The 9,746-nt window shown below is 58.4% G+C and overlaps 2 protein-coding genes across 2 annotated transcripts; one reads left to right on the top strand and one right to left on the bottom strand.

Moving 5' to 3' along the window:
• Nucleotides 1-16: 16 nt before the first annotated feature.
• Nucleotides 17-1,656, bottom strand: RPS27 (ribosomal protein S27). The gene is made up of 4 exons (XM_088137220.1): nt 1,501-1,656; nt 1,135-1,243; nt 529-639; nt 17-278 (listed from the first exon to the last, which is right to left on the bottom strand). Exons 1-4 carry the CDS (start codon nt 1,504-1,506, stop codon nt 250-252), a joined length of 255 nt encoding a protein of 84 aa, XP_087993346.1. The 5' UTR covers nt 1,507-1,656; the 3' UTR covers nt 17-249.
• Nucleotides 1,657-3,227: 1,571 nt separating this feature from the next.
• On the top strand, nt 3,228-8,704 carry RAB13 (RAB13, member RAS oncogene family). Its single transcript, XM_088137214.1, has 8 exons — nt 3,228-3,604; nt 4,409-4,469; nt 4,907-4,967; nt 5,697-5,774; nt 6,572-6,661; nt 7,152-7,217; nt 7,580-7,630; nt 8,013-8,704. Exons 1-8 carry the CDS (start codon nt 3,481-3,483, stop codon nt 8,082-8,084), a joined length of 603 nt encoding a protein of 200 aa, XP_087993340.1. The 5' UTR covers nt 3,228-3,480; the 3' UTR covers nt 8,085-8,704.
• Nucleotides 8,705-9,746: the final 1,042 nt, after the last annotated feature.

Below are 9,746 nucleotides of genomic sequence, written 5' to 3'. Positions count from 1 at the left end.
CACACAAGACGACAGATTGCCTTTATATCCAAAATTTATTGAGTCAAATGGGTGAGACTACAAGGACAGTGCCATAGCTATAGGGTTAACCCTACTCCCCAGCCATTGGTAGCAACTAGAGCCCTCCACAGTAACACAACTACATTTCTCGCTTCGTTGCATATACTCTATTCGTGCTCTTGAGATCACCAGAATCACAGCCAGCGACTGTGCACATAGCCCCACCCATCCTGTGCAAGTGTCCACTGTTTAATGCTGCTTTCGCCTGAAGGAGCATCCTGCAAGGAGAAAACGCAAACGGTGAGCATGGCCAGGAGGTCCACAGCACCTTCCCAGGGCGCCCTGTGCTTCTGGGAAGAAAACAGAAGAGCCATTTTTATCCACATTCCTATGACCTCATCGGTTAAAAATGGGCTGCTGAGTCAGATTCACCTTGGAAAAAAGGCTTGAAATCGCTGCTTGGCATCCTTGTGTCATTAAAGCCAGACTGTCCGTCCTCCCACCCCTAAGATGCCCCCCAACGCTCACCTTCTGTCAACCTCGCCTTTCCTCCAGTGGGCTGGCACAGCACGGTCGAGCAGCCGACACACAGCACGACTGTCTGGGCGTGACTGAAAACCGTGGTGATTTTGTAGCAGCCTAGAGCGGGAAGCAAAAGGCATTTCTCTGACATTTGTAAGGACCTGCTGCCTTAAAGTCCCCCCCGGACACCTCGCCGGAGCATCTCTGCTCCCAGCGCGTTGGGTTCTCCCTTCTCCTTCCCAGCCGCGCCTCCTCCCCGATTCCCCTGCCCTCGTTAGGGGTACAACGTTCGGGCATCGCCCGAGCCATGCCGCGGTCCTCCCGCAAGGTCCCACAGATAGCAGGACCTGTCGGGAGCGCTTGGAGCAGCGAAGCCCTCGGTGCCGCCAAAAGGCGCTGCCGGCGGGTTCCCACGTGCCGCCCTGGAGCGGGGAGGCCGAGGCCAGCCCGGACGGCGCCAGGGAAGGGGCGTGCCGAAGCACCCGCGCAGCGCTTCTCGGGCAGGGGGGCCGGCCGCGGGCCCCCGCGCAACGGAAAGCGTCCTAACCCCGCGCCCGGCGCGAGCCGGCAACCCGCCGCCCGCTGCTCGGCGTGCCGGGAGGCGCCCCCCACCTGGGCACTTCACGTCCATGAAGTAGGAGTTGGGGCTCTGGACCAGGCGCTTCTTCTTGTGCTTCCGCTTCTCCTCCTCGGGGGACGGGTGCAGCAGGTCCTTCGCGAGCTGCGGGGACAGAGGCGCTCAGCGCGGGGCCCGCCGGCCGCGGCCGCGGCCGAGGCGAGCTCGCGGCCCTGCCCTCCCAGAGGCTCCTCCGCCCCCAGGCCGCCATCTTGAGGCGCCGCGCCGCGGCCAGGCGGCATGGGCGAGCCCGGGGGGCCCGCGCGGCGCCCCGGAGAGGCCCCCGCGCCGCCGGCGGGCCCCCGAGCACGGGGCGACCGGGGGGAGGGTGGGCCCGGCGGCCGCGCCCGGGAAAGACTCACCGGCATGTTCGCGTGGAGGCAGCCGCGGACGAAAAGGAGGCAGACCGGAAAGAGAGACTGCTATATCCGCTCCGGGGTTTCCCGCACGGGCGGAAGTCCGCCAGGGGGCCGCTTCGGCCTGGCTGGCCCGGGGAAGGAGCCATCTTGGGGCGGTCTTGAGGGGAAGGTCGAGCGAAGGGGCGGGGCGGGGCGGGGCGGGGCAACGCGCGCCAGCAGGCCGCCATCTTGTGAGGCAAGGGCCTGCGTGGCCGCCCTCTTGGGAAGGGCAGCCCTTTCCCCTTTGGGGAGCCATTTTGAGAGGGATCCGTCGGCGCCAACGGCAGGGCGAGCGGCGCGGTTTCTGTTCCCTCTTGTCCTCCCCACAGCCCTGCAGGGTAGGCTGTGCTGAAAAAGAGGTTGATGCCTGGCTGTCCCCAACACACACACTTGGGGCGCTGCAGATGCCCCATCGTCCCAGTCAACGCTTGCCCTTCCCCTAAGGACAAACCAAGGCCCTAGTCCTCATGGGTCCCAACAGGTTCCCAACCGCAAAACTACCTGCCCTTTGCTTGGGGCTCGCGCCATGAGAAGCCAAGCTTCTAGTCCTCAAAGGTTCCTCCAGGAGCTCTCCTTCTACCCCAGCGACACTCCTGTGAGGTGGGACTGAGCTCAGTGCTTAAGACAGGATTTGAACCCGGGCTGGCATCTCCCGGGCTTCGGTAGCAGAGCAAAGTTTTTGTCCAGCCCGGCCAGCCTGCCCAAAGACCAGCAGAGGTCTTTTGACCGTGGGAATCTCACCCTTGCATGGCTTGCCCCCAGTCAAATCCCTGAGCAACTCAGCAGTCCACATGGAGGTCAAACAGATTTGCCGAAGGGAGGAAACAAGAGAGGCTAACCGTTCCCTGGATTAGACCAAGCTGGCTTCGCCTGCAGGCAGCTGGAGATAGCGACCCTTTCAAGTCTGAGGTAGACTGCTCCTGGACATGGCAGTTCCATTAACCTTGAAAACCTGGCTTTGGTCCCGGGCCTGGGGGGAGTTGACCTTGATCAACTGTCGAAGGCCCCCGTTCTCTTTGGCTGATCATTTTAACCTGGGCTGCCGCCCGTTCCAACGTTGCCCGCAGCTTTTATGCTTTCTTCCCCCTCTAGTTTTGTGCGCTGCCCGGAGCCCCTCGGAATGGGGCGGCCTGTGAATTTAAATAACTTTAAACAAAGGAAGGGTTGAGTTTCTTGCCCGTCATTCAAATAAATGCCAAGAAAGACGTCGCTGGGTTCTGACCGACGGATGTCGACAGGTCGCTTACCCGTTGCAATAAGTCGATAATTCCCGACGTGTCGCTTGAATTTAAATCCCTTTAAATCGCGGGGATCACGGGCTGAGATCTTCCTCCCCACCCCGTTCCTCCTCTTCCTCTCCACGTTTCATCCTTGGAAAACCCTCCTATAATTTACATTTCTAGCCCTGGTTCCAAAAAGGGATGTGGCCAGGAAGAAGAGGTGGCAAGTCAGCCCCCCCCACCCCCGTGGGCAGGGATGTTTGCACCAGGCTGCCCTCCCTCCCTCCTCCGCCAGGAGAAGGCACTTGGCCCATGCTCAGAGGCGCCCTTTCCCGTTCCTCTGCAAATGAATGAAGCGCCTGGGACTCCCAGGGACCCAGCGGTGGATGATGGTTCCTCCCCCCTTCTGAGTCAGGGGTCAACCCCTCCCTGCCTTGGGGGGGCTGCTTCTGGCCCGGCCCGGCCGCCCAGCTGCTGGGGGAGTGGTTTGGGCGGCCCCGGCGGGGACGAAGGAGGAAGAGGAGGGCAGGGAGAGGAGGGCAGAGGAAAAAAAAAAAAAAGAAAGAAAGAAGGAAAACTTCAGCCCCTCCTCCCCAAAGTTTCTTCCCGGCTCCTGAGTGGCTCGCTCTGCTTTTTCCCAGGACGGGCGAGGCGCCCCTTCCCCACGTCACAGCCCAGCCCAGCCCCGGGGAGGAGAGGTGCCCGGGCCGGACCCCCGGCAGCGATGGCCAAATCCTACGACCACCTTTTCAAGCTGCTCCTGATCGGGGACAGCGGGGTGGGGAAGACCTGCCTCATCATCCGCTTCTCCGAAGACAGCTTCAGCGGCACCTACATCAGCACCATTGGTGAGGAGGGGGCTGCCCCGCCCCCGGGACCCTCCCCGGCTCCCCAAAAAGCAGGATCGGCCGCTTGCTGCCCGGCGTCTGGGGCAGGGGGGCAGTGCTGGCCTCCCTCCGCTTCCTCCCCGCCCGGCTGCCAGTCCCTCGCATCCCGGGCTCTCCCCCCCCTCTGACGTCCTGCACGTCCACCAGCCGGCAGCGGACTGGGGAGGATGGGCTGGGAAGGAGGAACCCCCTGGACCGCCCTGACGGAGGAAGGGGGCAAGGCAGGGTCCCCCGAGGGTCTGGCTCTGGCCGGCCAGCCCGGGAAGGGGGAACCCCCCTGATATTTGCGCTTCTCGCCCCTTTGCAACGGTTCGAAGAATTGGGATGATGAGAAGCCGCTGCTTTGGAGGGAATGTGTCTTTGGGGAGCATTGGGACCCCCACTCTTCCATTCCCGGGGTCCCCATTGGGGTGGAAGAGGCCTTGGGGTGCCTTTAACCCAAGCAAGTCAGACTGAAGACTTGGTCAAAAGGAATGTCCCATTTTCCCTTTCAATCAGCCCCCCGTTTTTTTAAAAAAAAAAACCCAAACACCATGAGGACTAGAATCTTCGCGGAGTTTTAGACGTCGGGGCTAAGCTTCACGACAGAGCTCTGATTCGGCGCCCCAAAGATTGGCGCCTCCAACACGGCTGGGAAATGCCCCCCTGATGGCATTGGAGAGGGGCCCCCCAAACTCAGGACCAGCCGGAAATTATTCCACCGGGCCGGGGGGGCAAGCCGTGCGTACCCCCCAACGCTGCTTCTCTCCCCCCTCCTCCACGCAGGGATTGACTTCAAAATCCGGACGGTGGAAGTCGAGGGCAAAAGGATCAAATTGCAAGTGTGGTGAGTGCTTGTGTGAACAAGCAGATTTCCCGTCTGTTTTTTGGGGGGGGGGACTGTGCAAAAGGAAGGGGGATGATTGAGGGGGGAGTCGGAAGGGGGGGTGCAACGTCCCGGGAGGGGGGAGTTGCATTTCAAAGCCGGGCTTTGAAGAAAAGGATGTTTGGGCAAGTTGTAAAAAGATCTGTTTAGGAACCAAAAAACGTGTGGGAATCTTGTACAATCATGCACGGGATGGAGAAGCGTTGCTCGACCTCGGCCCCTTTAAGACGGGTGGACTACAACTCCCAGAATTCCCCAGCCAGCATGGCTGGCTGGGGAATTCTGGGAGTTGTAGTCCACCCGTCTTAAAGGGGCCGAGGTCGAGCAACACTGGCCTAGAAAGTGAATTTTTCAAGACAGAGTGACCATTCACACAGCCCTTGTGGTCTCCCTTGCAGGGACACGGCAGGGCAGGAGCGTTTCAAGACCATCACCACCGCCTACTACCGAGGAGCCATGGTAAGGGGACTGCCACCCCCAGAGCCCCCCCTTGGCTGGGCGTCCCTTGAGGGGTCTGGGGGGAGCATCTTCGGTGGGCACCGTCTTCGGCGGGCAGCAGCTGGGGTGTTTTGTGGCCCCGGAGGAGAGACCCAGGCGAGATCCAGCGTGTGCTTTCAGACCAATAAAATCCTGAAATGCCGAAAGGTGGATTTTAATCTTAGTGGTCCGAAAGCACGAAGAAGTAAGGCGATTCAAGCCCTGCAGAGGAGACAGAAATGCGGCTTTCTCGCATCGGAAATCTTCGTTTTTAGCTTCCATCACCCCCCACAAACACTGAGGACTAGATGCATGCTTTATTTGTCTCTCCCACTGCATGCAAAAGGGCCTTCCATTCCTCACCCCTTAGCGAAATCAGGGTTCCCGCATTGCCAAGCTGTTGCAGAGGTGCCAGACGCATGAAGGGGACCGATCCAGGCAGTTTAGGACTTTTGATTGGGCTGTTATGAATTGGGTTCAGAGAATTTTTTTCCCCCTACCACTCTGTTGCCTAAAATATCGTTTGTGAAGTGGGCATATGAGTGAAGGGAAACAACACAAGAGGAAGAAGGGATGGGGGGGAGGAGGAAAAAAAAACCAAGTTCAGGGGTCAGTGTGACGCATCGCAGAAGCAGGATGGGAAGGCTGGCGTCTAGAGGTCCCTCTCCACGGCTGCCCCCCAACCTGCCCTAACCCCCATTTCCTCCTTAGGGAATCATCCTCGTCTATGACATCACGGACGAGAAATCCTTTGAGAACATTCAAAATTGGATGAAGAGCATCAAAGAGGTGGGCGCGTGGTGCCAAACAGGGCTGGGGGCGAGGGTTTCGGAAGCAGACGGGCTCCGGAGGGGAGGCTGTCTGCAGCCCCTGGACCCCCCCTCCCCATAATTTTCTGCCCCGGGGATCCCCTCCCCCCCCCATCCTCTGTTTCATCCATTCTGGATTCAGATTCTGAAATGGCAAAGGATGGCAAATGCTGCACTCTCGTGGCAAAGGCCGGCATCGCCCTGAACAGAGGGGGTGACCGGGCGATTGCCAAAGACCGTGAGGTCTGCCCTCTAGCGCCTAGATAGAGGCATTGCAGCGGCCCCAGGAAGGAGAACAGCAAGGGTCGGCAACGCGGCGCCCGTGTGCCCCCGCAGGCTCTCCGTTGTCCCAGTGAAAAATAACAAGGGCTGCAAAGTCTCCAAACTCAATTTCCCAGCTGGGAAGGCCTGTCAAGGATACGAGAGCCTCTTGTACTAATTCTTGTATGGCTGGGTGTGGGTGTGGGTGTGGGTGTGTTTATACGCCGCTCACAGTCACGGACGTGAGATGGGCGACCCTGCACCTTTGCCAGGCAAAGAAGTAACTCTGCAAAAACGTACAGGAAGAAAAGTGGCCATATCCCGCAGGGGATTTGGTTAGGAAACCGGTCGGCCCGACCAGAAATAAGGGAAAATACCGGTGGGGGTGTCGTCGTTTGATCTGTGCAATGGGGGGGATTCCCCTTCCCCAAAAGAGAGAGGGAGTGGCCCATTTGGGGGGGCCTCTGGTGGACGGTAATAATGAGCCCGCCTCTCTCGGCAATTCCCTTGGCCCAGAACGCCTCGGCCGGGGTGGAGCGTCTGCTGCTGGGGAACAAGTGCGACATGGAGCTGAAGCGCAAGGTGCCCCGGGACCAAGCCGAGAAGGTATCGGAGGCAGGAGGGAGCCGGGGGTGGGGGCGGCATTCGCCCTTGCCGGCTCTTAGGATCGCCCTTTGCTTTGCATTTCCAGCCGGGGGCGGGGGGAAGAATCGGTGCATTGCCCGACGTCCTGCGTTGCAAACGCCTTTGAACGGATCCCGCTTTGCCTGCAGAGAGGCGCTGAGCCCGGGGAGGGAGAGGGAGGGCAGGCAGAGCTGGGGCTGGAAGCTGGCAGAGTTGGCCCACCCCCTCGCCCTTCTCCACTTCTCTCCCTGGTGGTTTCTGCCTGCCACCCGCCAGGGCGTGGCTTGTCATGCTTTCTTTTATGACCCCAAATGACCTCCAAGCCCTTGGCTCTGCTTGGAAGCAGATCTAGCAGCCCTGAATTCAGGGAAGGGAGGAATTCGGTTGGAGAGGTGGCCACTCTGTGATTTCTCCCTCCCTCCCTCCCTCCCTCTCTCCTTCCCTCCTTCCTTCCTTCCTCCACCCTCTGCAGCTGTCCAGGGAGCACGGGATCAAGTTCTTCGAGACCAGCGCCAAGTCCAGCTTGAATGTGGAGGAGGTGAGTGGTCTGCTGGCCTGGGGACCCCTGCAACATACCCCCCCCCCATGCATTTAGCTCCCAGACCCCGTTTGTCCCTGGGCTGCAGGATATTAGCAATCCTTGGCTGGCTGGTTTGGGGATTCGGCCAGGCAGGGTGGAGGGATAGCCAGCCCTTTGAGGCAGGCCAGGTGAAGAGACCAACCCCGCAGGGATGGCCGGGGGGCTGCTTTATTGGGGCAGAGCCCGTTAACCCAATCTGGGAAGACGCTCCCAGTTTCTCTCTTCTTCTGGGGGCCAATCACAAGCAATGACTTCCTGAAGTAATAAATGGCTGACCGCAAAATTATGGAAGCCCGGGTCTTTTTTTTCTCCCCCTGCAGGCTTTCAATACTTTGGCCCGTGACATCCTTCTCAAATCGATCAAGAAGTCAGTGAGTGCCAGATGTGGGAAGAACGGGGGGGGGGGGGTTAAAAGAGTCTGCAAAATGTGGCCAAATCTAGCCCTGGTTCTTCTTCTTTCTTCTTCTTCCTCTTCCTCCATCATCCCCTCCTCTCCTCTCCTCTCCTCTCCTCTCCTCTCCTCTCCTCTCCTCTCCTTTTTCTTTTTCTCTTTCTTCTTGTCATTCCTCCTTCTACTTTTTCTTCTTCCTCTCCTCCTCCTCTTCTCCTTCCTCTTCCTCTTCTTCCTCTTCTTCCTCTTCTTCCTCCTCCTCCTCCTCCTCCTCCTCCTCCTCCTCCATCACCATCCCTTCCTCCGTCTCCTTGAACCAGGGACGGTCCACCAGCTTCTGACTCGGCCTCTTCTTCCTCCAGGCTCAACTCCCCAAGCGGCCTCTGGAACTGAAAGCCTCGCCGAAAAGCAGCCCGAAGTGCTCGGTGGTGTAGCCGGGGGGCCCACCGGCTGGGACATGCCCCATCACCCCCCTCCTGTCCCGGCCATCCGGCTTGCGGGGGGCCCTTTCTGGCCTTTCCCCCATCCTTCTCCCACCCTTGAGACTCCGAGTCCCTCCGGGCTGGATCCCGAAAGGGCTTGGAGACCGATCCCCCTTCTTCTTCCGTGGGGGGCTCCCTGCCTCTTAACCGTTGCACTTGCAGAAAGGGAGGGAGGCGTTTTGGGAGGGAGGGGTCCCAGAGCAAAGGGAGACGTTTAAAAATTGGGGAGGGGGTTCTCACTGGGGAAGTCAGCCCCAAATCCCTGGGACCACCAGACACTTTAGGGGATCCACGTTCACTTCTGCCCGGGGCCCCGTTGCTCTGCGGCGTCTTCAACAGCCATAGGAAGGGCTCTGATTCGCACCCAGATCTTCCTACAGGAGAGGGAGAAAATCTTTTTTTTTTTTTAATTGCTTCTGCCGGCCGGGATTCTCCGCACTTTGGGTGGGTGGAAGCCCGGAACGCCATCCGGCACCCGCAAGGACACCGTCGCGCGTTGGGGGATCGCTGGCCTTTTATCCATCTGTGAAGACTATTAAATATTTGCAGTTTTTCCGGATATCGGTGTGTTGAAAACTGATTCTCTCAATTCACCGGGGGGGGGAGTCTTCGGTCGTTCAGGCGGGCACTTCTGTCTCGTCCCTTGCAGAGGGAGGGAGAGACTCCCCCAAACCCTGCCCATGTGCCCCCCAAGCCTTTCCGTGGCCCCCATCCTCCCTTTACTTCATCTTCCCAAACCCCCTTTTCCAGGGCGGCCTATGAGACATCTTGCAACCTCTCCGTTTGCAAGGAGGCTCTTTTGCCAAGGCTTTTCAGGGGTGCCCTGATTTTCAGCAGCGGCACCCCAAAACCTGCCTTTCGTCCCAGCTCCTTTGATTGCCTCTGGAGGACGAACGGGGCAACCCTGGGTGAGTCTGCGGGGCCCCGATTTCCCTGGCTCTCAAGCGTCTGCTCCTGGCCTTCCCAGCCACTGCCAAACCTTCAAAGGTTGGGGTTTTTTTCCCCCCATTTGAATCTTTTTCTCCTCCTGGCTGCCAACATGGGACCGCAGAGGTTTAATTTAAACTTCCAAACAGCTTCGCCCAAAGTTGATGGTTAAATAGTCAGGGAGCCTAGCGATTTTCATTTCTCTCATGTTTTTGCCCAGAAAAGTCCTGGCACTTAAAAAACGCAGCATCTTAATAAAAGAGTCAAAAGGAGCGTGCTTAATTTCCCATTTAACACGCAGGGCATCGAGGAACGTGCCTTTCCCGCATTTCCACTCGGATGCTCCGATTGTTTTTCCCTTTCAAAACTTTTGCTTTACTGGGATCTCTAGGTTAGATTTTATGTTCGGAACAACACAACGGAACTGATTCTGTAGTATCCAGAGATATTTAAGGAGTAATTTTGGGGTGAGGAAAAAAAAATAAACAGTGAAGAAGTTGGGTTTTTTTTCCGCTTCTGGGAGGAAAAACTTTACTATTCCCAGGTCCCCATTAGGGGATTCATTGAGTTGGGAGGAGCCTAAGAGGTCATCAAGTCCATCTTTCTGCACACTTCAGGATTCACTACGCCATCCCCAAATCAAGACTTTATTGGGGAGGGAAGGGAAGTCTTTCTCAACAATGCAAA

The sequence above is a fragment of the Python bivittatus genome, unplaced genomic scaffold (genome assembly GCF_059951505.1).
Source record: "Python bivittatus isolate LINGU-HERP-01145 unplaced genomic scaffold, Pbiv_v1 ctg000180_np1212, whole genome shotgun sequence".
NCBI lineage: Eukaryota > Metazoa > Chordata > Lepidosauria > Squamata > Pythonidae > Python > Python bivittatus.
The sequence above is the reverse complement of the archived record's forward strand: the minus strand, read 5'-3'. Positions and strand labels throughout refer to the sequence as shown.

Excerpts from the sequence above, each read along its gene's own strand:
- RAB13 (XM_088137214.1), top strand. The coding sequence starts at position 3,481 with ATGGCCAAATCCTACGACCACCTTTTCAAGCTGCTCCTGATCGGGGAC. Across the intron at positions 4,968-5,696 it reads CCTACTACCGAGGAGCCATG|GGAATCATCCTCGTCTATGA; the intron begins GTAAGGGGACTG and ends TTTCCTCCTTAG. Across the intron at positions 7,631-8,012 it reads TCAAATCGATCAAGAAGTCA|GCTCAACTCCCCAAGCGGCC; the intron begins GTGAGTGCCAGA and ends TTCTTCCTCCAG.
- RPS27 (XM_088137220.1), bottom strand. Across the intron at positions 640-1,134 it reads CATGGACGTGAAGTGCCCAG|GCTGCTACAAAATCACCACG; the intron begins GTGGGGGGCGCC and ends TTCCCGCTCTAG. Across the intron at positions 279-528 it reads AAAGGCGAGGTTGACAGAAG|GATGCTCCTTCAGGCGAAAG; the intron begins GTGAGCGTTGGG and ends TTCTCCTTGCAG.